At 46.2% G+C, this 26,128-nt stretch overlaps 1 protein-coding gene across 2 annotated transcripts in view; it reads left to right on the top strand.

The window, feature by feature from the left end:
• Positions 1–26,128, top strand: part of astn2 (astrotactin 2) — a 253,967-nt gene that overhangs the window by 63,865 nt on the left and 163,974 nt on the right. For both annotated transcript variants that reach the window (XM_076043609.1, XM_076043608.1), the window contains exon 2: positions 15,765–15,952. In XM_076043609.1, coding sequence (XP_075899724.1) covers positions 15,767–15,952 — 186 coding nt within the window. In that variant the 5' untranslated portion in view covers positions 15,765–15,766. The remainder of the gene's footprint in view (positions 1–15,764; positions 15,953–26,128) is intronic.

Genomic DNA, 26,128 nt, shown 5'->3' on the forward strand with positions numbered 1-26,128 from the left:
AAAATAGTGCCGTCTATTAGGAGTTGTGCATATTTTATCATTCAGCTGTGCGGCCAACCATTGTCCACCGCGTTTTATTTATTTATTTGTTTATTTCAAAATCTTGGCACGTCCACAGTAAAGAACATAAAAAGAATCCTCTCATCGAAGACGTTTGTTCTGGGGATTTGTGTGTGAAATGTACGACAGCTTAGATAAATTCTTTGAAAAACAGATGCTTTGCACAATTCCAGCATGCTGTACCAATTCTGAAAAACATTCAAAAAGTTTCATTCAATTTCATTTATGGAAACATTTATTTAATTTTTTTCACATGTAGATCAGATCTTTTGTTTGTACTGTTTGAACTATTACACAAATTAGCACATCAAAAAGTTTGACAAGTTTAGTATTTGCCAGCTAAATGGTATGCATGTGTCAACCCTTTCATGATTTCATATTGTCTATTGGGAATGTGCCATGTTTTGATCTATGACTTTATAAAGAAGTTAAATCAATCTATTTTTGGACACCACACTTTAGCAACATCCCCCGACCCTACGCTGCATCGTTCATCTTTAAGTCTCTTGGCAGCGGCACCGTCCCCGACTCTGTTTTCCTCACTCAACTCTGTGTGGTTGGAGGCGACGTCAGATCAATCATCGTATCCCAGAGTCCATATTTCCTCAGAGAAAGTGCGGAATCGGGGGAAAATGTGCTGTTGGGACAAATTAAAAAGAGACAGAAACATTTTTTTGATATTTTTGATAGCGTTTCAACAAAACGAAGATGTTTTCGTTTTGCAATCTCGGGAGGCGAAAACACAAAAATTTGAGCAGGATTTTTTTTTTCACCCGCGTAGACAAAAATCAATGTATCCGAAGCTTTACCTCCCCCCCGTGAAGCGAAGCAGCGCAGCGTGTTTAAAAGGATTTGGAGGTGAGCGTCCCTTATGCATTATACATGCTAGAACCAATTAAAAAAAGTTAACTATGTCCGGAGATATTATTCATTGGCTGCCAGAAATGTATCTTACCTAGAGCTATATTTTCAAAGGGCTGCCTTGGAGGTATTCATCAACGAGATGGAAAATTGAATCTGTGTCGTTGCCTGGGCCCCCTGTCTGTGGAGACCTGGATAACACAAAGCGGTTACCTGCATAACTTTTAAATAAGAAAAAGGAATCATAAAAAAAAAAAAACCCAACTCCTCTCAAATCGGGAACGGAGTCGTTTGGGCTTTTAATTTATGCTATTATGTGCAGCTCCCGCAGTGCGAAGCCCCTGTTGGCAGGAAAACAGCTCTGCGTGCCGGCGTTTATAGATTTATTTATTCTGCGCGTTCGCGGCTTCTGGGGTTAGGCACCCCCCCACCCTGTGTGTGTGCGCGTGTGTGTATGTGTGTGTGTGTGTGTGTGTGTGTGTTTGTCTTGACACTTTCAGCTGTCTGGAAGAAACACAGCTGACGGCTAATGTGTTTTGACAGAGGCCGTCTGTTACAGACATGCGATACAGACTGAAAGCAGACATGGTCGGCCGATCTGTACAAAAACAACACAACACATGGAAGACGAGAGTGGCCGGTGTGCAAGCGACAAGGTTTTTTTTTTTTTTGTTACACAGTTGTTTTTGTTCCGCAGTTACTTGCTGTAAACAAAGCAGGCGCTCGATATGCGCTTAAAACTGTAGACGCTAATTCTTTTTAGTGATTCTTCTGCCGCCTTGGGCACAAGCCCCCCAAAGTCCAAGATGACGGCCCATTCGTTTCAATGAAGCTGCTCAAAAAAGTTTTTGACTTCTGCATCGTTGTGACATCACGCTGGGAATAAACTCTTTTCTGGTGATTTCTGGCCTTTATTATTTTCTTTAAACAAGTAAAAGACCATAACTGAAAATTGTACAATAGAAAGAGTTGCTATGAATCGCGTTTCAGGTCACAGTGTCTTCCTGTGAGCCGTTTTAAAAGCTTTTTGGGCACATGTGATTTTTTTTTTTTTTTGCTGCAGTACCTCAAGTGGCCACTTGGTAAAATCGGCCAACCGCCGTATTGCCAGTCCGGTATCAGTTCTTATAATACATCCATCGTTGGGCTCGAGGAAACTTTCGCAGCGCTTCCATTGGGTGACTACTCGCCCAGTCGTTTCTCCACGGTAGGGCGTTATCAGATTGAAGGGATGATGTATTTTCATTACATTGGAGTTGTAAAGAGAAACACATTTTCCCAACAGGGTGAAGGGGCAGTGACTGCCTCGGCACAACTGCATCGTGTGTGCATGTTTTTTGTTTTTTTCTTGGGAAAAAGATCATACTCGGCTCAGTGTTGTTTTTGCCAGAGTAGATTGAGCAATTTCTGCTCCGTGCTGGGAACAATTGAATCTTGGGAAGACGTATCTCACTGTTTTAGCTGACCTAATAATAATAAGGCGGCACATGCACATTCAATAATTCAGTCATTGCGCTGCATCGCAACGCTTCGTTGCACCTGCAGCCATGCACACAGAAGAAAAAAAACTAATATGTGCACATAGTGTTTTATGCACCCGTCAGTCACGTACACCTCCATATCCTCCACTGAAACGGCTCTGATACGAATCAATGTACCAGTCAAGTGAATCCAGGTGAGATAGAAATCCACTTATAGACCTCTGATTACAATCAAAGTGCACCGAGGCAGGTGTAGCTCTTTGGCTTTAGCGATGAGAAGAAGAAGAAGAAGGAGGAGGAGAAGGGGAGAAAAAAAGAAAAAAAAAAAACACAGCATGGTGGCATCACAATGGGGGGACCACTGTGGAAGAGGAAGAAGAGGAGATTACATCTCCGACTCTGCAGGGCCGCCCGGCAGGAGGCTGCAGCCGCCTCTCAGGAAGGGAGCACGTTGGGCCGCATTCAGAGAACTAACACGGACTGACAGAGGCCAGTAGGTGGTCTGGCTGGGATGAGAGCTGCTCCTGATCTTCTTAGCGTGATGCACTGACTGATACCGTGAGTGCACGCTGCAAAACGGATCTCCCCCCACCCCCACTTCCTCTTGTAGCGGATGAAAGAAGAGCTGATTTCCAAGCACCGAAAGGCTTCGTTGATTAGAAAGTGTTAACTCTCCACACCCGGAAATGGGAAATCATTGGAAATCATGTGTCATTTTTTTTTCGCACGACGAGGACGCAGCGGGTGGGCGGCGGGCAGCCCGGGATTCCCGACGCGCTGTCTTCATGGAGGAGGTTAATAACGTGTCTTTTAACATCTCGCAGCGGTGCTGGCGTGCACCGCAGTCGAGCTCACTACCCCGCTGGGCCGCACGTTTCTGATCAGAGCCGTGTGTTCCTGTTCCGACGAGGGAGGGGAAACTGCTCGAAAACAACATTATGTAATAATAAAGCATCGACTATCATGGCTGCTCCCAGACTGGCATTGTGCTTGTTTATTTGTTTCTTTTTTTGTCTCATATCCCTGAACCACAGATGTCTGAAGCATCACTTAGACACAAAATGTTTTGTTGGGGTCTAATAGCTTCTACATTGAACTAGCAGATGAAAGGGTGTGTGTGTGTGTGCGTGCGTGTGTGTAAGACGGCCTCGCGGTGACTCAATATACAGTACAAACCATTTGAAGTAACTTGTCCTGGAACAACGCACCAGTCTGAGGTGGAGGACGAGGGCTGAAACTGCCGACTGCGCCACACAATGGATGAATGTCGATTTGATGTTTCCTCGCCAGGACACTGAAGTGCCTTGCCTTGCGGTGCCTGCTAACTGCATGAGCGTCCAGGAGACGGGTAGTAAAGAATAAGTGGTATCCCGCTGCCATATAGTGAGCACACAATGATGCGGCTGAAGTTGGAGACCAGACAAAAGAGTGGGTTTCCTTTATTCTCTTTTTTTTTTTATTATTATTATTATTATTGTTGTTGTTGGCTCAGAGACTCGCTGCTGTTTTTCTTGGCTGCCTTTTGTTTGTTTTCTTTCAAAAATGAGATTTCTTTTTTTGTTCCTTTTTTTTCACCTCTTTTATAGCATGGACAGCTTTCACTAATAATAACCATTGCAATATATCATGCAGTTGGCTAGGCGATCCAAGTTTTTGTTGTATAATTTCAGAGAGGAAAACGTAATTCTTGCTTTTTCATTTTTAATGGTAATATGCAACTTAACGGGGCTGTCTGAGCAGCGCGACGCTCAAAGTGCAGCCGCAGGTCGGGACGTCGAAAATGAGATTCAGATGTAGCCGAGCCTGGCGGCTGGCTGCTAGCTGGCCGGCACAACTATCGTAAAGACGCACACTTCCTGTCAGCTGTCAGAAACGTCGGCCCCCTGTGGCCACCATCTGTCGGTGTAGGTCAAAGCCACAACTCGCTGAAATTGCGTCGGCCTGTTCGAAAAAGGTGCGGCGTGCGCGGCGGCGTGCGCGGCGGCGTGCGCGACGGCGGCGAAAGGTTCGCTTTTGACAGAAATGTGACAAAGCTCAGTGTTGTCTGAGGTGGAACTGTTCCATCAAGCTGTGGGTGTCCTACAGGGAACACAGACTTCTCCACAGACATTTCAGACTGTTTCTCCTTGTCAGAGCTGGTTTTGTCCCACTTAAGGTTAATTCTTTCTTTTCCTTTCTCGCTGTAACCTTGCAAGGCAGCTGCGTTTTTTTTCTTCCTTAAGTGGGGCAAACGGAAGGTTCTTTCAATCAGATTTCATTTTGTTTCATGTTCTCTTTTGGCTCTTGGCAATGGACTAATCTTTGATTGATAGCCTGAGGACATGTTATCGGTGTGGCGGTCCCTCTTTCCCCAACACGAGGCTGCTGGCTTCCATTTGTGATTTGCTTCCCACTCAACTTGTTGCCTAAACTTTTGGTGGCGGCGCCAGTGATGTCTCTGCGGTTCCTCTCTGCGGCTTTGCCTAATCTTCTTTTATTTTTCATTTTCATTGTCAGCGTTGTCAGTCTTCTGAGCTGTAAGCTCATACGGCGCGGACTGATGTTGGAACTGGCTCCATACGCCGACAGTAAGCCTCTTAGCGCTAATAAAGTCTACCATGTCAAGTTGAGTCTGATGCCTCGAATATTTATTTATCTTGCACGGAGGGGAAAACAAAGGAAAAAGGTATTGGATGGGATTATGGTTATTAGTTTTGTGTGGTTTTTTTTAATGTCTCACCTATCCGGACACAATAGGAAACTTGTGGAAACTTTATTACTGTATTATTATTCATTTATATGTGTATAAGTTTTTTGTTTGTTTGTTTTTTTGTGCTTCTTTGTCCCGACCTAACCAAGCACTTTAAGTACCCAAACATCGAGGAACATACACTGATATTTTTCTCAAAATTTGACCAAAGTATCAGGAAAATAAAACTTTATTTTGCACTTTAGCCCAGCCGGGCCAAAAGACATATTTACTGTGCCTGCAACAGCTGCCACGGGGCCACTGCTGCAGGGGAAGGCCGAGTTGCCACGGCCGCATAACAAAACAGTCAGATTTCACTCACTGGAATTTGACCCGGAAGTGGAAGTCCGCCAAAACCTTCCATATTCGGTTAGCTTTGATCCTGTGTTGAGGTAAAACTGTGTAAGTCATTTCTCAGGACATCCTCAGCGATTGATAAAATAAGGTAATTGGGTATATCCAGATTTCTGAATGAGAAGCGTTGGCAGCAGTGAAGCAGTCTGAGGTGTTTGACTTGTGGCCTGTGCGCACATCTGCAGGCAAAGACTGTGTCATAGGTCGGGTAGCGAGTTAAAGGATAGAACGGCTGGGCCACGACGCCTTACTGCGCGCACTGATTTATATCCAGTGACAGGCGACCCAACCCAGCATGCCAATAGCATTAACGTCATTAATCAGGCCCGGACACTTCCATGCCCGCAGGAAATTAATTAACTCCTTTAAAAAAAAAAAAAAAGAATCAGTATAGGCTCATTATTTGTAGAGGCTAATTTATTGCATGGCTGCCGTATCACGCAAAACCACGTTTCAGATGAAGAGGGATGTTTGCGTGGAAAAAAGGCAACAAAAAAAAAGCCCATACTTGGAAAATGGAACTGCTGAAATGAAGGGAAAAACCGACATAAGGTGGTCATATAATGTATTTTGCTGCGAGAGATTTCAGCTTCAATTACCATTTCTTCACACAACCATTTCACAGCTTGGAACTGAATTTCTCTTGATGACTTGGAAGAGGCCTGAAGAAAAGACCTTAAAATCATGGCAGTTTAAAAAAGTAAAATAATGACCAAAGAGCAGCTCCATTTTTCTGCCCCTGTCTTTGGTGTTTAATTAAGATAATGCAAGTTAAAGGTGAAAACCAAATGCCATTTCTGTGTCACTTTGGCAATTCGCTCGACAGAACTGCTGCCGTCTCGCAGACTTTAAAGGGCTTTAGAATAATGTTTCCAAAGGGACTATCTAGAGTCGCTCCCGTCCATTAGCCATGAAAAGTCGCTGAAATGATCATGAGTCTTCTGGAGCACTCACTAAACTGATTCCATTATTTTTCAGTTGCATGTGTAGAAATGATAAATAAATGGGCCAAAATGAGTCAATCTCAGGAATTTTATGTTTAGTTTCCATGAGACATTGAGGACCCTCAAACTCAAACTTTATTTTATTGCAGCCACGGATCCAACCATTCCGCAGGGGTTGTTGCTAGGCAGATGAACTGGAGCGTTGCAATGAGGTCCTGCACGTCTCGGTGAATGATTTAGTGGCTGTTTCAGTTGATGCAATCGCCAATTATTGGGATTTGGGTTGATGTAGACTTGAGATTTTTTTGAATCCCGAGCGGAGTTCAGTGTCAGAATAATGAGCCAGCAGAGTTGCCATCAACCTGTTTCTCAACCTCCTCACTTTAAGGTCCCGTCCACACGGGAACGTTTTTTGGTGGAAACGGTAAAGTATTTAACCGTTACGGCGTTTCGTCCACACGGCAACGGCGTTTTGGGTCCGCAAAACGGTATTTTTTTGAAAACGGGTCCCAGAGTGGGAAAATCTGGCAACGCCGTTTCGCCGTCACATCGTTGCCGTGTGGACAGTGAAAACGGCTTTTCCTTGTAAAACGATGACGCCATCGCACCGTCACTGTCATGTGACCAGAAAAAACACGGCATGCAGCGGCACAAAAAACAACGATAGCGGCCAGCGGAGTTCTCTTTGTATCGCAGGCGCTTCAAGATTTGTTGGCAATATTACTACAAAACTTCACAAAACCCCAGACCTTTTTCCACTACTCGCCGTTTTTGTTTTCGCTGTGTTTAGTGTGTAGCGGAAATGCCCTCTTTCTAAATCGTGGGTCCGGTGGCTGTGTCAGCGTCTGTGAACAGCGCCACCTTTCAGTGTGGCATACGCATTACATCGTTTTCACCCACCGTTCCATTTCCATCTGTCAGCGTGTGGACGCAACTTTTTTCGACCCCGGGAAAGAAAAAAAAACGGCAACGTTCCCGTGTGGACGGGGCCTCAATCTGTCTGTGGCCTCATGCAGCTTTGCAAAGTGCCGTGTCAGTCTTTATTTTGCGTCCATCCCCCTCCCCCGCCTTAAATGAAACGTTAAGAGCCAGATTAGCATGAGCATCCACGGGTGAGGGTCGGGAGCGAGTGCTCCAACCTTTGAATATTTCAAGAAGGCTTCAAAAAAGTGGGGAAATTAGTTGATTAAGTGACTGCAAAATTACTGGCAGCTGCCGAGGCCGCGCCACGTTGACCCCGCAGCCGAGTGAGACGCAGAGAGTGAAGCCTGCCAGCGGCAACTACTCATCACTGAGGTTACGGCTGCGCGACGCTGCGATGGCCCAAAAATTTGCACAATAATAGCAGCTGGTGAAATATGCGAAGCGGGCACAACACGTACTGCAGAATGGCGCTCGCTTCAGATTCAGGTACCTTCTTCTCCCGGGCTGCAGAACAGCCGGTCACCTGGCACGCTCGGAATAGAAAGTACCTGCTAAGCATCTGTCTGGATGCTGGGACGTTTGTTGTACAAACGGGTTGTGGCACTAGGGGGTGAAAGAGAACACGGTTGTTAATAGCGGTTGTCTTGTTCCCAGAATTGCCTCGGAAACGCCTTCATAACGTCGATGCGTTCCTCGGCGATCTCGCTTTTATTTACGGACCTTACCTCGTCTGTTAGCGTGGGGCGCACGTTGAGACACTTTCACTGTCAAACCCAACAATGGAACGAGTCGAAGCTCAGAGGGGACAATTCAATTGTACATGCAGCGACAGATGTACTTGGTTTCTAATCCCGAGTCTATTTCAAGGAAAGGTTAATGAGCAAGGGCTGACTTCCAGCAAAGGGAATGAGAGCGTGACATGGAGGAGCTGTAAAAAAAGAAAAGAAAAGAAAGCCGATGGCGGAATATGTACAAAAAAAGAAACTGCCGCGTGGGGGAACCCTGAAAGGTATGATGAGTGTCAAGTGTTTTGACTCGAGCTTTTCCGCCAGCTTCTCCTCCCCGTTAACGCAGAAAATAAGGTCCCACTTGAATTGTCTCTCTAAATCCGACCGGTACGGACTCGGTTCATCCGGCTTCTCTGAAAATTTCTCGGCTGCTACCGTCTCCGCTTGCCAGCGCCGGCCCTGGAACCATCTGGCAGTGACCCGGCGGTGCCGTTATTCAAGCAGCTTGATAACTTTCACATTCCAAACTTTGACTGCTGACCTTTTAGAAAAAAAAAAAAATCCAAGTTTGTTAAAGTCGACGTCTCCCTGCTACCTTCTGTAGCTTTACAAAAACACTCCACCAGAGAACAAAACCATAGACCAGCCGTTAAATTGCTTGACCTTCAAACCCCTATATGTATCAAGGTGAATTATTTACAGATGAGAAGTCTGGACCACTGCACCGACTTGAAATGTTCTACATCCCTCACTAAACGGATCCGGATCATGGAGTTCTTTTGCCCAGTGGGAAGTCTGATCCAATGAAACCCTAAACGGGTTCATCTTTAGCAATGTCATTCTCCGCTTTTCAAACCCTGAAATGAGCAGTGAGGATTCAGGCGTCGTAGGACTTGACGGAACTGTGCAAACTGCCTGCAAGTCCGAAGAGTCCCGGTCACTTGTGCAGGTCCTGGATCGGTTCCGGTAGGAAGAAGAAAAATGACTTGTGGTGGCAGCCTCTGCATATTGCTGGGAGAGATATGAGGCTTTGGCAGTTATTGCCGGGGAGATTAACGGGGTTATGTGGTAATGAGGTGAAACAGGTCGCGGTCAAGGTCGTCACTGTTGTGCTTTGGTTTCGTCAACAACACCATCATTGTGAGATTTCGGCAAATGGAGCTCGCCAGTCGTGAGCGGACAAGGAATCTCGTCACTTCTCCGCTCTGTTCTAACCCCAGTCGGCTGATGACATTTAGCTTAGCTTAGCTTTGTTGCTCCTTGAAATTCGATTGGGTGTGTTTACATGTTGATGCCTTTGCAGCTTCAGGGTTGTTGCTGTCGCCACTGTCGTCTGTGATTGGAGCGAACTGCAAAGCCACTGTGTTGACTTTTCATTTTTTTTTTTTTTTTTACACAATCTTTCACATTTGACCAGGAGGTCGTCAACAAAGGATTAATAAATCTAAATCTGTGTACCATTACGCTCAAGGTCTCCCACTTTGGCCCTGGCAGATCCACCCCCCCACTCCACCCCTCGCCCTTTTAAAATGGAGTGTGCTGGATGGGAAATCAGAATAAGTCTCCTTAATGGGATTGTAGTGTTTTCAGAAGAACCTTATGTACTCAGCAGATAAGTAGGCTGTTTATCCTGTTAATGTGTCATTTTCAATACATTAGGAGTGGGCTGGCTTTTTTCTCCCCCTCCCCTCTCTGGCACATTGCCTCACTAATCCTGTAAAGAACAAGGGACAATTCATTTTCTCGTCCTCACATATTTAACACGGTTTCCCGTTGGTTGATGATCGGGACTGAACTGTATTTTGAGTTTCCGCTGGCTGGGCGGCGGTTTAAACAAGTTGACCTTGAAGATAAAAAAAGGTGCAAATAAAACGTACACACACTTGCGCTCACAACTACATTCATAGTGGATTTATTTATGTGCCAGCGTGCTTGTCTTTAACTTAACTTCCATGTTCATTGTAGCGGGGGGAAAAAAGAGACCAAATATCAGTTTTTCAAACGCCTCTTGCTGCGTCTGCCTGATGCTGTTAGCGCCATGCCTTGACCGCGCGCTCTAAAGTCATAAGGCACCTGCTTGTTCACGCTGCGAGGTTCGCCGCCAGTGTCTCTGAAAAATATGATTGGTTTTTCGGTGGGAGGCGGCGCCAGCGCCAAGTCCAACAGCTGGTGCTGTGATTGAGCACGACTGGAGCTGGTGCGGTGGGTGTGGACTGAAGTGATAAGGCCTGAGTGGTAACGGCAGGGCCTCCGGTTAGCCGGCGATCCCTCCATCCCAAAACCTCGCTAAGAAGCAAAAATGTCAGGGATGCTGCTGGTGCTACTCCTACCCACAAAAAGAAAAAACTGAAAAAAAAAACGGTGCATGTTTCTGTCCTTCGATGACACCCGGCTGGTCATGTCAGCGGTTGTCAGAGACAAAATTCTACCCCCTGTGCCTTCATGACGCGAGTTAAAAAAATCACAGGAAGCTGTTTGAAGATCAAGACGTAAGAAACAATGTGACAGTTTTGTAGCAGCTAATTGGAAAAAAACAGCGGCTCGATGTTTTGGTTGGATGCTCCAACGTCACACTCACGAATACAGGCCACATTCTGTGCAACACAGTCGCGAGTGAACGGCGGCCGAGGCCCCCAGTCGGGTCGTGTGCGCGCTTCACTCCTCAGCGGTTCCATTCCTTTTTCTTTCGTGAGACATCAGGGTTGCAAAAACCACCCTGTGCCTTCCTGATCCACCTTTCTTTTTTTCTTTTTTTTTTTGCCTTTCTGAATTTCTGAATGAGACCTTCACTCCAACCCAGGTCATTGTAAATGGCAATGGCGCAATTAGCATTTCAAAAAATGGGAGAATGTGACATCCGGGTGATTTGGTGTCTAATGAACCTTTTTTTTCCACCCTCCTGTTTGTTGGGCTGCCGGTGAGCGGCTCCTATCAGCGGCAGACAGCAGCGTTGTCGGTTCAAAGGTAAATAACACAACATTTGCCATTGTCACGGCTGACAGAGACTTTGTCGAGGAGGATTTGGGGGCTGTCTAGGAGGTATGCTAATGTTTTTTGAACACTTTTGACAAGTGTCAAGCTGATATCGTGCCCCCTGCTCTCTTTCTCTCCCTCTCTTTCTCTCTCTCTCTTTCTCTCTCACTCTCTCTCTCTCTGCCTCGCATCATCTCCCTGCTCCTCTTCTTCTTGATTCTTTTGCTTTTTTATTTTGTCCCGAGACATTAGAAACCCATGACGCCGGCGCTTATTTATTCCAGCCGAGCATTGAATATTCATGCGCCTGTTGTGCGTCCGCCAGGCGCCCGGCTCTATAGGCAAACCTGACGGACGCCTGCTGCCTCGTGCTTAATGACAGACGGAGAGGCGCCTTCAGGAAGCCGGGCTTTCATCACGCGTAGGATGCGGCCGACGCTGCGTCGGTGTCAACCTGTCACGGCGCCGTCGTGCTGACTTGGCGCCGCAACAGCCAGGACTTAAAAACTTACGACTGGCAACCTTTTGGGAATAGGTGTTGTTACCGTTGTTGTGGTTGTTTTTGTAGGCGGACAGACGACGGAGAATGTGCCTGGACGCGTGCGTTTGTCGGCTCCGACAGCAGGATTTGGATTCGGTCCTGTCGCTTTGCCGTCTCTCTTGTTTGAGGCCCCGACGTCGACTATTATTACCGACGCGAAGCCCTACGGTGGTGACAGAGTGAGTGAGGCCTGTGTGTATTTATATCGCACGAGCCGGCGCCTAACGAAGCATTGGGCTTTGAATAAACATTTGTTTGGGCCGTGATTTGTGGAGGAGGCTGCGTTGACGTGGGATTAGAGGTTTAGACTCATGGTGTTAAAAAAAAGCCACGAGGTGAAAATTGATTTGGACACTTCTGGCCAAACCCCTGCAAAATGAAGAAGATGAGATGAAAGTTTCTTTTCTTTTTGCTTCTTAAGGATGGACGAGATAAATGTTGAGGGGATGGGGGGGAAATCAATGTGAGCACTTACATAAACTGTGGCTCTTCAAGTAAGAGGCATCAAGTGTTCAATAGATGTGACTTAACGCCTTCCCCACCTGCGGTGATGACTTGGCAATGAGTGAAGAACCTTTTTTCTTTTAATCAGGGTCATGCCTTTAATATTTCTCTACTGTACTGTTACAAAAAGTTCAAAGACTCTTAGTTAACACAGATAGAGCTTTTAAAGTCCACCAATGGGTGGAAAATACAAAGGCAGAGCAATTTTTTAAATGTTCTTCGAATTGGAGACGAAGAAAAAGAAGAGGCCTTTATAAATCCCACGTTGGGGGAAATTTGCATAATTACAGCAACAATATGATAGAAGAGAATGGAGATTATATTGATTCAATGAAATAATAAAATAAAATAAAAAATATGTATAGGCTATAACAGGGAACAAATGATGATCACAAGATATTTACATTATATTGACAATTGGATTATTTTATAAATTATGTTTATAATATTTATATATAAATGTTTATTTGCACCTTTAGAAAATGTGTGTGTGGGAAGATGATCTAAAGCAACTATAAGCCACTTTCCAAACTTTTGAAGGTGATTCTATCACAGTACAAGATTTCGAGGTCCAGTCAGAGTTGACACTGTTTCACTTATCACGTGTAAGACTCAAAGTGATGAGGTCCAAATCGGGACAGCAGTGTCGACAGAGGTCAGAGTTAAGTGGCGGATGTAGTGATGTGAGAGGCTATTGACCGTCCCTCTGACATGATACCAAGCAAAAACATATCGATGCGCTATTACAAGAACTAATGATGTGGAAGGAAAGACGATGGACGGATCAGGGAGCAAATTCAGAAACGGGCCGTTGCGCTGTCCCATGTGTTACATATGAACATCTATTAAAAGTAGCATCATTGGCAATTGGGTATCCTTGATATTTAAAGAAAGGTAAATGTTTATGTTGTCCCACATTGGATTTGCATCACAGTTGCAAATAGAAGAAGTCCCTGCCTGTAATTGGCTCAGTAGCTTTCAGTTGTGATGAGAAAACAAAAAACAAAACTTTTTAACCCATCAGTAGTGCAGATAAAAAATTACATCTTTGATTTTTAAAAAAAAAGTCAAAGTCAAAGTGTCAAACACCTGACTTTTATTAAGGAGACTGAAATTCTTGTCTGGTCTGGAATCAGTCTCCATCAATCATCCCTTTAACCTCCTCAAGGTGATTTGCATTCCAATTTACCTTGGACAAGGAAACGTTTCCATTGAACCCACTGCGATGTTTCACTCGCAAAGGGCTCACCGGCGCGATGCGCAGTATTTCTTTGTCCCCGGTGGATGAATCGTCCACTACGGCGCTGCTCCATTAGGCCGTCCTTGGCCCGAGTTAGAGGGAGGCCGTAATGCTGACAACACGACTGCAGCGGCGGCAGCAGTAGCGGCAAAGTGGCTTTTGTCACATACGCACTCGCTCAATACACACTCGGAACGTCATCCCTCCTAATGACTTACGAGCAGACCTTGAGGGCCGTACACCTGTGCCCCGCCCTTGTCTGGCTCCCAGCCCAACGATGAGCCTCACAGCGGGGGAAGGAGGGAAAAAATAAAGTATACAACAACGACAAAGACAAGGACACACAATCGCAGCGTCCTTTTGTCTTTTAATAGCGCGCTAATCTCCATAACCACCGCGCGCCGGCGGCTAAGGAGCCCTGCGCCACGTGCCGCTACTGTCTATCCATCCTGCCTCCGCTACCTCCAGACTCCCTTTCAAGTGTTCACTCTTAATTTGGATCAAACCCAGTTTCAGTGTTTACCTCATAATCTGAGCTATTTTAAGCCACCTGGAATGTATATATGCAGCTGCTGCAAATGAGGTTTTTTTTTTTTATCTTTTGACAGACACTCTGTATTTAAAAAAAAAAAAAAAAATGTAACGAACGACAGAAGACGGCGCCTCGCTGTCGTCCCGGCAAGACAAAAAAGAAAAACGTTATCTGCTGGCGGTGTGAGAAGGGCGCCGGTGTCGCCGGCCGCGGGATTAAACCTGAAGAAGCTGAGTAGCCGGCATTTAAAAGTTTTATCGTGAGCTGTCAGCAAAAATTAAAAAAAAAAAAAAAAAAAACTTGTGTTGCGCACCTCCCCGACGTACGAGAAGGGGGCGGAGCTCAAGAGCACTTTCAGACGGCGGACGTGAGTATTAAGATCACGGCTGCTTCTAGCAGAGGGAACCTTTCAGTGCTCCGTCTCTGCTTTAATATGCACGGTTCTCCTGACATTAATGGATGAATTAATTTACCTCTGCATTTCAAAAAGCATATTTTGCCATTTTCACTCACTGCACATTTGTGCGTTATTTTCAAGGGATAGAAGCTTCCTCTAACCAAATTCATTCCAGTCTCAATATTTGCATTTTTAAACGGTTCCTCACGAGGTGAGAACTTTATCCCCGAAACAGAGAGCCAGAGTTTCAGGGAGCCTTATTGGTCGGGTTGAGTTTTTAATTTAGCAAATTTAACAAATTCCAACCTGCGTGCGTTCCCTCGGCTGGAGGACGGCAATGGCTGCAGAAGATGCTCTGTGCAGAACGAAGCTGCCGACTCTTGATCGTTGTGTTTTTACACACTGTATGTAGTGTACGGTCATTAAACCGCACTCATTGGATTAATGGCACCTGCAAAAAGGCTGCAGAAGGTTGTGACAAAGCTGGCAGCGTGAACGAGACTCTTTTTTTTTTTTTCCTCTGCCGATCAAATAAATTGTGCATTTAATTCTAATTGGCAGCCGCCGAGATTTGACTTGTTGTTACGCAGGGCTACGGCACACGTGGTTGACCTAACCCCACCCCTCCCCCCTCTCCCCCCACCCCCACACATACTCCCGCCCACCCCAACTTCCTCCTACTAACTGCAAAGGTGCCTATAGGACAACCCTTTGTTTCACCCCGAGGAAATTGAAACAGGATTTTTCCATCCCCACACTCACGTGGATGTTGGCATGCTGCCTCCCTGCCACCGGGGGGAATGGTGGGACACCGATGTGCATGGCTCTGACTTCCCCCTCCTTCCTCCCCTCCCCCCCTCCGATGTCCGTCCCCTCCGACCCGGAGTGGTCTGGTTAATGAGCAGCTGCGTTTGGAGCCGTTTGCCACCCGTGACCCGCCGCTGACGGGAGACGTCTGGCAGACGCCGGCGGCCTCGTCGCCTCCTGCCGCCTCTTTGCTGAACAGCCACTCCTGCTCGACAGCACGCGGATGATCGCGCCGCGATCCACATCCAGATAGAACTTCATCCTCCAGCTGTTTTTCATCTCCGCGTTTCGTTCCCTGGGAAATTGCGATTGGTTCCCTTTTTTATTTTTCCTCCCCTCTTTTTTTAGGACCCCCCCCCCTTACCCCACTTCTCTTCGCTTCCCTTGCTCCCCTTTGATGTTTGGTAGTTAATGCCAAAACTGGCCCTGGAGCTAATGGTTTTATATATTGGTAGGAAATGTAGGCCATTTCGGGCAGATAAGAACGGGACGGCCGGACAGACAGGCTCCTTGCAACTAGTTTGGACTGAGCAGAGCTTCACAAAATCATTGTTTGCTCATTTGTTACGTTTTCCTGCTTTGTCAAGAGGCAAACAAAGAGAAAAAAATAAAAATCCCAAATGCAAAGACAGTGGGATTTCTTCCTCCTGCCTTGCGTCACACTCATGCGCTCTGCGGCTCCTTTTTCAGAGATGTCCGGCACGGCGGAGGACATCTCCCAGGTGCACTGGAAGCAGCAGTGGCTGGAGAACGGGACGCTCTACTTCCACGTGTCCATGACTGAGTCGGAGCTCCTGGCCCAGACGACGCAGTCCACGGCCCGGGAGCCTGCCAACGTCCTGCATGAGCACATGCACCTGCTGCACATCTCCGTCATGGTAAGTTTGGCCGCTTTTCTGTGTTTTTCTGCAGTTCGACAGTTTTTCTACTATTTAATCACATTCAGGGAAAAACACCGCCTTTCAGTGGCTGAAAACTAAATTATGTGTGGCTCTATTCTGGCCATGCAGGCTAGGTCAACGTTCAACCAATGCACTTCACGCAAAGCTCTTCTTCTCTCTCTCGCTCTCTCTAACTCTCTCTCTGCCTATTTTTTTTTCCTCCATTCGTTCTTTTCAAAGACGTTTTGCCTCAAGTTCTTTTCTTTTTTTCCTCACCACTGTCTATAATCCATTCCTCTCCAGAGTTAATTAAAAGCTAATGTTATAACACAGTTTACATGCCGGAGAGCGCTCTTCGTTTTGAACTCCATCGTTCTCCCAGGCGAGAGACATTACACGTGGCTTGGTTTAACGGTAAACAGCCCATTCACGCAAACATGGAGAAAAACACGATTCTGAAGGCCCCCACGTCTTGCGGAATTAATCCTCCCAGTGTTTCCCAGTAATGAGTCACGCTTGTGGCGTGTCAATAAACTCTTGGCTAATGAGGAAAGTCCGTCAGCAGATGCTTCAGCTCGGGCCACATCACACAGAAAGTGTGTGCCCAGAAACAGCCCCTTGGTGATGTCACAAAGAGCACTGCCTCCTTGCTGATGTTTCTCCCAGGTTGGTTACAGCGCTCCCACTCTGGTGTTCCTGGTAACTTGCATGGGTTTAAAAACGAGGCCGAAACGGAGAGTTTCTGCGGTTGACTACAAACACGGGGCTAAATATGCTGCTTCCTGGAGTTTTGATCATTTCTGCTGTCGAGATTTCTGTATTCTGAACTTTTTCACGCCACCACACTTGGCAGCGGCCTTAGCGACAGGTCGCCGTGGCAACGGCCCGGGTGTTGCGTCGTGCGGCTTCTCCTCACGTTAGCGCGCCTTAACGCAGCGTGTCACGTGACTCTAGGTGCGATCCTACACTTCCAACGAGATTTTGATGGCGCCAGGCTGCTTTTTGCCAAGCGAATTCCAAAGGGGGAAGGAGCCTCGCACGGCCTGAAAACAAGAGGTGACGTTGTTAAAACGCGAGCTCGGAGTTTCAATTAACACAAACTAAACAACAAAAATCGAGTTGGTTTGTGCTTCACTGACGACTTTCTTCTCACAGCTGGTTCCTCCACGTCCCTCTTCTTCTCCTCTCACCCCTCCACTTTCTCGTCCTTCCAACTTTCCACGCATCTTCACACTTGTTTGCTGTGTTTTCCTCACCTCCTCTCCCCTTTGCTTCCCCTTGCTCAGCCCGTACACCACCGTATCTATTTCTGTCTCCACTTTCTTCACGCACCATCTCATCTCTCCTTCCTCCTCCACCTCCCCTTCCTCCTCCCCCTACCACCTCCTCCTCCGTGCTCTCTCTTGCGATTCGGCTCACCTCTGCCGCTGCCACCTTCTCCTCTCTCAAGCCGTCTGGTGACACTTGTTTTTTTTCTGCTGCGGTGATGTCCGTGACACCATTGGGTCCAAGTTGTTGGAACACACACAGTTTTGGAAATTAAAAATGAAGGATATATGTTTCTTGTTTGACTTGGAGCCCAGCTTCATTTCTGTTTTGGTTTCCAGCCTCTTTTCTTAGGTTTGTATCGCACCACAACGGATGACATTTTAATGGCTTGAAAAATAAGACAACAACAACAGCAACAAAAAAAAAAAACAACATTTCCACTCGCTTAGAAGCTCAGAGGATTCATCTGTGAATATTCAAAGCTTTCAAGCGAGGGACGTACAACGGCCGCCGCGTGGTTGCAGCTTAATTTATGTGAATATAATGAACAGAACAAGAGCAGGCGCTAAACTTTTCTCGGCTTCTCTGCACAACTTAAAAGGTCATGAGGCAGCGCGCCTCGCTGATTGCTATCCTCTGCTCTGCGGAGAGAAAAAAAAAAACAACCTATGAACTTGATTTTGTTTCCGGTTAAATGATAAAAAAAAATGTGCCTGAGGAGACTCGAAGGCCATTGGGAGGTTCGTTGTTCAGCTGCCCCCCAATTGTTTCCGTAAGCATGCCCACCGCTCTGCCCTCTGCTCAGACAGGAAGAGGTGTTTCAGTTTTTATTGTTTTTATTTTATTATAATGTTCCCGACTAATGGGTCGCTCGAGTTCTTGTTTCGCTCTTTGTCAGTCTTTCAGTTTCGCTACCTTGGGGCCTCCACTGCTGTGTCCTCCTCCCTCTGCTCTCTCCTTTCAAAACAAGAGCACAGACATTTGTTTCGTGATTGGCAAGCGGTGACGAATGAATTGTATTTGTGATTCATAAAAAAGCTCTGCGTCCAGCCATTCTGTCAATCACTTCATTCATCGCCAAAGGAGCAAAAGAGGAATTTTAAAGGTGTGAGGAAGGAGCAGAAAGAAAAAAAAAATGTTGACGTGGACGACCTGCTGCTACTGTAAATTTCCACCAGGCTGAGTCTTTTTTCTTTTTCTTCTTTCTCTCCAGAGTCCTTTTTAATATCTGCTCCAACGGGTTTTCGCACACAGTGAGGTCCATTCACTCTCAGGACTTTTTGTATTGGCGCAAGTTTTCCGGTGCAGCGTCCCCCGGCAAGAGCCGGCACCTCGGTGCCGCGGTACGCTTGAACTGCTCTGCCCCCTTGTTTGGTCTATCAAGGACATTAAAAACCAGCGCATTAATATACAAGAGCGTGCTGAATTAAAATAAAATTGAATAAAAATAAAATGAATGTGACCACTTGGGAAACAAGGACATGTGAGCTTTTCATTTCAAGGTTCTTTTTCCTTTCCTCTTCTTCCTCTCCTGCCGCCACTTCAGATGTCGCACCTCGTATTCACTTTGCCTGACACGGACCTTCAGAGCTTTACATCACAAAAACTGTCAAATTTATAACCGTTTTTTAAAAGTCAGACCCCAGAAGAAAATTTCCTCTCAATTCAACGAAGTTTTCCTTTTTCCTTTTCGGCCTCTTATATTTTTCATTACTCTATTTTTTTTTTTGACGCATCAGCCTTGTCGCTTAAATCTCTTGGATATTAAGGAAATGTGTAACACTTGCTTTGCTGAGACGGGTTGAGGATATTTTTTTTACGTGCCCTCCCCGACCTTGACCGCCTGTTTTTGGCCGTGTGGCAGCTCTTCAGCTACACCGGCTTCAAAGACGGGCTGAGCTCAGCTGATCTCTCCCCCAGCACAAAACAAGGCACTCTGTAAACAGACGCAAAGGTCGACGCTCCGATTGTTGCTTCCAACATGAGATTAATTCATTAGAATATTGCCGTAATTAGCCAAATAATTAATGAATGTGGTTTCCTCCTCCGTCCCTCCCTCCCTCCCTACCTGCGCAGGCTGGTCTGATATCTTTGTTCTGCTCTTTATTCTCTCGTACGTCTTTTATAATTAGACCTGCCTGTTTGGTTCCATCATCGCTTCAAATCATCACCTCGACTTCTGCTTGTTTATGATTCACGGATGCGCGGGAGTCGGTCCTCGCCTCTGATAAACGCCGGCGGTTAAATCTTTTCAAACTGTGAATGCAAATTACTACTGTCTATTTCGGAGACCCGGTGTTATATCATTAGTCTGGACATAAAGACAAAAAAAAAACAAAAAACATTCACAAATACTCAGATAATGATAAACAACGCTGGACTTTTGACCCTAAGCAAATTAGAAATGACTGAATATAATGGCGTATACCTTGTTTGCTGGATTCTTACCGAAACTAATAGTGTGGCGATCAAGATGGAAAACATCAGATCTTAAAGTCAAAGATCCAGAATCTGACGCGAACTGCAGCTATTTACAACTTGCAGCCGGAAGTGGGATGCGACGTCATTGGCAGTTTTGCACTGTGACCTCCAGCATCTCATCCTTATCGGCCATCAGTCTCATCAAGGTCAATAGGTCATTATCTCTCAGCCATTTCACCAAGTTTTGCTCTGTTTTAAGGGATCCGGACCCTTGAATGTAAATACAGCAAATAGGCGTCGACACAGCAAATAGACCCGATAGTGAAAAGCTCTGAGTGGGTGGGGGAGGAAGACGGGGGTGGGGGGGTGGCGGCACCAGGTGTGGCGGTTTGTTCTCGTGGCCCCAAGGTGTCTCCTCACACTCTCTACTCTCTCTCTCTCTCTCTCTCTCTCTCTCTCTCTCTCTCTCTCTCTCTCTGGAGGAACAACACGATTTCTGACGCTGTCACTTCTGGCTCAGACTCAAGTGTGAGCATCCTGTTCTTCCGGCGCGGAGCTGTCAGTGTCTCACTCACTCATTCACTCACTCACTCACTCACTCACTCACTCACTCACTCACTCAAGCAATCATTATCCAAACGCTTGTGTGTGCGTGTGTCTTTGCGCTTGTGTGTCGTCCTCTGCGCTGGCTCTCCCTTGCATGACAGCGGCAGTCAGTCACACAATTTAACACACAGGTTAAACTGACAATTGAGATTAATAGAGCAATCGAGTGGATTTGTTTTGTGACTGACTGACTGATTTGACAATTATAATCCTATTATGTCGTCAGAATGGGTTTGTATAATCAGATTATCTACTCCCCCCATTGCTTCGCCTCCACACTTGAGTCTTGTTTTGTCTCCGAGTGATCAAACCTTCCAGTGATACCTTGTGGCGGTGACTCCACAGCGCCCTCTGTGTTGTTTACTGGCCAGGTTGTGTGATCGTGTCCATGAATATAGATTTCTTCTTTCTTGTTTCTACACCACACTAGTGAACAACCAAGGCCCCATGCTAAAGGTAACGTAGCCTACGAAAACACTTCAGTTTTACTTTGCAGACTAGAGAAGAAATCCAAAGACATTGAACATCGTCTTCTATCTTCGTTGGCTTAGTGGAGGCTCGGTGCTCGTGATAGGACGCAGCTGCCGTTGAGAGTGAAACCCTCATTTTGAACCTTGATGCCGTCGCACGCTGTGTCACATGACATCAAGGCGCCAGTTCTCACAGCCAACACTGATTTATTTCCCTGCACAACAACAACGCAAGTGTTCTGCATGCACACAAAGACTCTTGACATCCTAGGCTTGATTTTTTTGGCATATCCTTTCAGAATATCAGATCCCCCCACCTCCCCCCCGATGTGTAATTAATCACTATCACGGGCACCTGTAATTGACATAATTACTGCTGACAGAAGTCAGAACCTACCTACACAGACAGAAACCTCTTTTTTAAAACATCTTTATTCCCCCCGCCACCTGTCAGGTGCCATTACCCTGTCGGTCTGACTTGTTGAGGTGAGCGGTGCTGAGCGTGGGCTGCAGCGGCGCCCACGTACCAACGGTGTTGTTTCACACCTACAATTACAATTACGTCCAATAATGGTGGAATTAGATGCCGCAGGCTCTGTTACAGGCGCTCCGCACTAGCTTGCCGCCTGTCCAGGGTTTTAATGCTGGAAATTATGCTCGACATACTCCAGTGTGCAGCAGCTTGTTACTCGAGTCCACCTTAAAGGTCAGACCATATATATTTATATATGAGCCTTTTAAAAGCAACTGCAGGCCGCAGTGGTTCCAGTCCAAACAGCTCCTGGATATACTGCACTGGCTGTTTTACAGCGCCTCACAACCAGCCATACCTGTAGGGTTTTATCGGAAAACACTTTATTTATATTGTTTTATCAAAAAGATCGCACAAACTTGCAGTGCTTTTATCATAGTTACTGTCGAGCTGTCGAGCTGTTGCAGGCGATGCCGTCAGACCGTAAATCGAGAATATCATGTGGCAGCTAATGGCGTAGTATATGTGACACGCCTGTGGGTGGCACTGTAACTAGAAGCGGAAATGGCGATGAGGAAGAAGGCGGCAAATTTGCAGCGATACAGGAGACGTTACTGTCGACTGGCAACGAGGTAGACCTTTTAACGAGAGCAACGCCGTAATCCGCCATTGTTGATGTTGTGGGCGGAGTTAGTGTTCAAGGGAGAGGCGGGGCTAAAGTCTCATCATTTCAGAATTAGGTATGGCTTGTAAACATGGAAATTAAAGCTTGCCGTTTAGAGATTTTATGACTGTGGCCCTGATTCTATCAACAACATTGGTTCTGTGCAGATTAAATGTCTGTGATAAAAAAAAACACCTTGTGCTTATACTGCTTATACTCCTCAGCTAATACCTGTGCAGACAAGGTGTAAACTCCTAAGCGACGTCGTAAAACAACGCGAAACCCAGTCCTGGTTTTACAAGTCTGTGAAACAGGCAAACACGAATTGGTACGGAATCAACATTGCACTGCAAAACATAGGGGGAAATAAAAATGTGCCTGGTGAAATTATTAACGTCCCAGTTTGGCGGCTTCCCCTTCAGAAAGCTGCACTGCGATGCCTTTGATGATGCCAAAACAAAACCCCGAACAAAGGCCCCCCCCGAGTCCCAACTGAGACAGATCGCAGCGGGGAAAAAAAAGCCATTTCCTGAACTCACTGGAAACCTCCACAGCAGAGGCCACTCACCATGCACAACAATGCGTGATGCAGTGTGCAAAGTTTTTTTTTCTTCTTCTCTTTTTCCTTCTCAGACGGAAAAAGGAAAAAAAAATGATTACGGGTGAGACGCGACTGTTTCCCCTCCCTGTGAGTTACTGGGGGATGATGGAATGCAGGAGGGGATTTAAAGCGCAGGTTGAGAGAAAACGGCAATCAGTCACAACGCGGGTGGCGCGGCGGAAGATTTCTCAAACAAACGGTGCCAAGGAGTTCACGGCGAGGACAGGTAGTATTTTAGCAAAATGAGATGCAGTGAAAGGCTGCCAGTCCGGAGCCTCGGTGCACGCCCACGTGACTGAAGCTGGTGATGCACCAGAAATCAAACCGAGAGTGGTTTTGTACTAAACATCCATTGTGTCCCGATTTTTTTTTTCATCTTTCTATAAATCACAGTGAAACATTTTTATTATTATTTTATTTTATTTTTTTTTAAGCGTGCCACTTCTGGACTCAGCCTAAACTTAGAGGATGTGCCAAAGTCACATGACTACTATTCTTATCTCTGATCTGGTCCTGATAGATATGCAGGACGATGTCGCACCTTGCGCGACTGAAATAATGGCTTCTTTATAATTAAGCAGTCACTGGTGATATACGATCGGATGGAGCAGTGGGGCTGCCGAGGCCTTTTTCTTTTTCCCATTTTGAGGCAGTCGCGGCTCCTCCAAGAATTGGAGGCTACGGACATAAATTTCCGGCAGAGCCTGACACGGGCACGAAGGCACGATGCCGTTATGGCGCGAGGACACTTCCAATTATTGCAGCGAGGTCCGAGCAAATTGCATTTTAATTGCTTTGCCCGTTAATTGCATCCGACAACCTTTTTTTTTTTCTTCTGGTTTGCGTAATCTCTCGCAAGCAATGTTATTGTACGGGTGTAAATCACCGGTGGCCAGGAGCTCAAGAGGCTGACGGGATGGGTGTCGAATTACTAATAATTAAAAAAAAAAAAAGGCGGGGGTTGTTATTAGTAAAAGAGATTTTACATTAAGGAACAGTACCGGGCATATCACACCAATGTTTAATGCCTGAATGGACGGACAGACAGATGGATGTGTGCAGCTCTTGGATGGAATCGGGTCTCAGCGCTGCCCCTCCAGGGAGCGTCTGGCAACCACAACCAGACAACCGTGTCAAGTTGAGGGCACCGTCAAAGAGAAATCCCAGTCGGTCGGCTTCTTCATTTAATTTGCTGTTTGAACGCGCTTCAATCTGGTCAAAACACTTCTAATAGTTCTCAGCTAATTAGTTCTCTGTGTTTGGGCTGTTTTTAGTCGTCCGCTCGTTGGGTTTGTCTCTTTTTTGTTTGGGGTCTCTTTCACTCGTGAAACTCGGCTTAGATCAAAGCTTGTTTGCCTCATCAGGTCAAGTCAGGTGACACTTCCCTGTTGATCCTCCAAACATCTTCAGGTTAGTTCTTGAGGTAAAACTCACCTTGAAATAAATGCATGCATGGAATTTCAATGTTCTGTCGTCATTTTGGAGACATTCCGTTTTTTTTTTCTTTGCTCTCTTTCTTCATGGCAAACATTCTGTATGTTTACATACTTGTGATTGTTCCTCTTTTTTATGGCCCTGGCCAACAAATATAATTATTATTTCACTGTTATCCATTCATATCAGAGAAGACTATAATGAATTTGCCCCGTTTTCAACTCTGTTTATGTAGAAAAGTATCTGCGTATTTGAGGATATTTTGAGATTCTGGCATGATCCTAACTTAATAGCTACCATTGTCCTGCACGCCATCATAGTTTAAAGGCTTGTTGGGCCGACTGACGATCAGTCAAAGTGACAGGGCCCAGGCAGAATTCTCTGCGTCTATTAAATTAATGTAAAATTGAATTAGCGTGAAAGCGCCCAACCTTTCATTGGGTTTTGGCCTTGGCTTGCCAGAGTGGCTTCTTTTCTCTTGCTTCCTCTCTTCTTTCTTCTCTCTTCTCCTCCGACCATTTCGGCCAAACTGACCACAGGACATGCGGCTCATCGCATCATCTTACCTCTCCCTGTCAGTTCAAGACTTGCGAGTAATGCATTAGGTGCAGGCAGCGGGGCGGGGAGGACTGGGCGTATTGGCACTTCACCAATATGGCACCGCTTGCTTGGCAGTCGTGTAGCTGTCAGAATTAAACTCGACTTTACAGCTGCGGCCTGCCAAGACCAGTGCACAGCGCTGCTCCCGACTGCCCATGTTGTTCAGTCTGAGACATTTTTTATCTATGACAACCCAACAATGTCCGGGGTCTTTGCCGTTGCTCTTGGGCTCCCAGGCGAACCCGCCGAAGGCTGCCGAGGGGTTTTCTGCCCGCTCATCAATCTTTGGCGTTTCATCCAGAGGGCATTTCAGTCAATTCAACAGTTTTCTCTTGCGCTCTAAGTTGCACTCCCCTCACACCCTCCCGCCACCCGACAATTGAGGTCTTCTGAAAGTCGACACTCGCTCCCTCACTTGCTCCAGCTCTGAAATCCCAGATCGCGCTCTACTTCTCCACTTGCACAAAAGAAGCCTTTCAAGCAAGCGCTTGTGCACCCCAGAGCACCAGACACAATAACGAGAGAAAAAAAAAAAGTCTAATAGAACAAAGTCTGAGCGAGTCAGCATCAAGCTGGCGGCACTTTATTTCTTCAAAAACACAGGTAGGAAACCGTGTGCAGTATAAAAAAAAAATAAAAAGCATTTAAACATAAAATCTGTTAGAGTCCATTTTCATTGAAACTATCCAAAGAGGACAAAAGATCCTTTGCAGAGGTTTTGGACCTTTTTACAGTTTGGCTCCTTGATATTTTCTTTCCTTGCCGCAGTTGTTATTCAGTGCCCGCCAGGAAGACCCTCAGCCTCCACTGGCTATCATGAGCTCACCTAAAAGATCCAATTATTCTTCTTGCCGTTTACGGCACCTGACAGTCACGCTGGGGTGACCCTGTCCGCTGCTGGGACGCTCTAGGCTTGTCGAGTTATCAGAGTGGACCTCAGTGTTCCAATATTTGTTGAAGTGCCTTCCTTGTTGGTTTATTGGAAGTCACAGGTTCGTTTTAAGAGACTGTTTGTACCTCTGTAACTCTGAAGCACTGTAAGTGGAAATCTGCACCTGGAACAAGAAAGAGGACAGATGCCTTAAGGGAGCCCTATTATGGCCATTTATGTGGCTATATTTAATAAATATATGTACTTCAACTTTAACTGGTCAAAAACATCTAGTTTTAGCTGTACAGGCCTTACGAAACAAGTGTTTCTCTCACTAAAGCTGTTATGTCTCTGTTCCACCCTCCCCTACCTGCCCCATCCATGACTTCGCCCCCTGTGATTGGTCAGTCGCTCCGTGCTAGCGCTAGCCACCAGCTCTGAAGCGGTGATGTGACGGTGACGGGGGGCAGGAAAAAATGTTGAGAAGGCTAGTATCCGACAGATGTGTTTGACTCAGTGCCTCCCATCCTTGGCTCGTGAGCGTGGAAACGAACGGCCTTGCTGCTTTTGCTAATTGCTCTTAACCAGAGCCATTAGTGCCGTGACACGACACGACGGATGTGATGAGGAAAAAAACATCAGCTCGGCTAATTGTGTCGGTCTAGCCACAGGGGGGTTCTGGATTCACCCTCCTGCATCCCAATGGCGTTATCGCCTTGCACGTCTAACTCTCAGCAGCCCAGCAGCCTCCAAAAGTTCCAGCTA

The sequence above is a fragment of the Nelusetta ayraudi genome, unplaced genomic scaffold (genome assembly GCF_046127955.1).
Source record: "Nelusetta ayraudi isolate G7.1 ecotype Tasmania unplaced genomic scaffold, CSIRO-AGI_Nayr_v1 ptg000076l, whole genome shotgun sequence".
In the NCBI taxonomy this organism is placed as follows: Eukaryota; Metazoa; Chordata; class Actinopteri; order Tetraodontiformes; family Monacanthidae; genus Nelusetta; species Nelusetta ayraudi.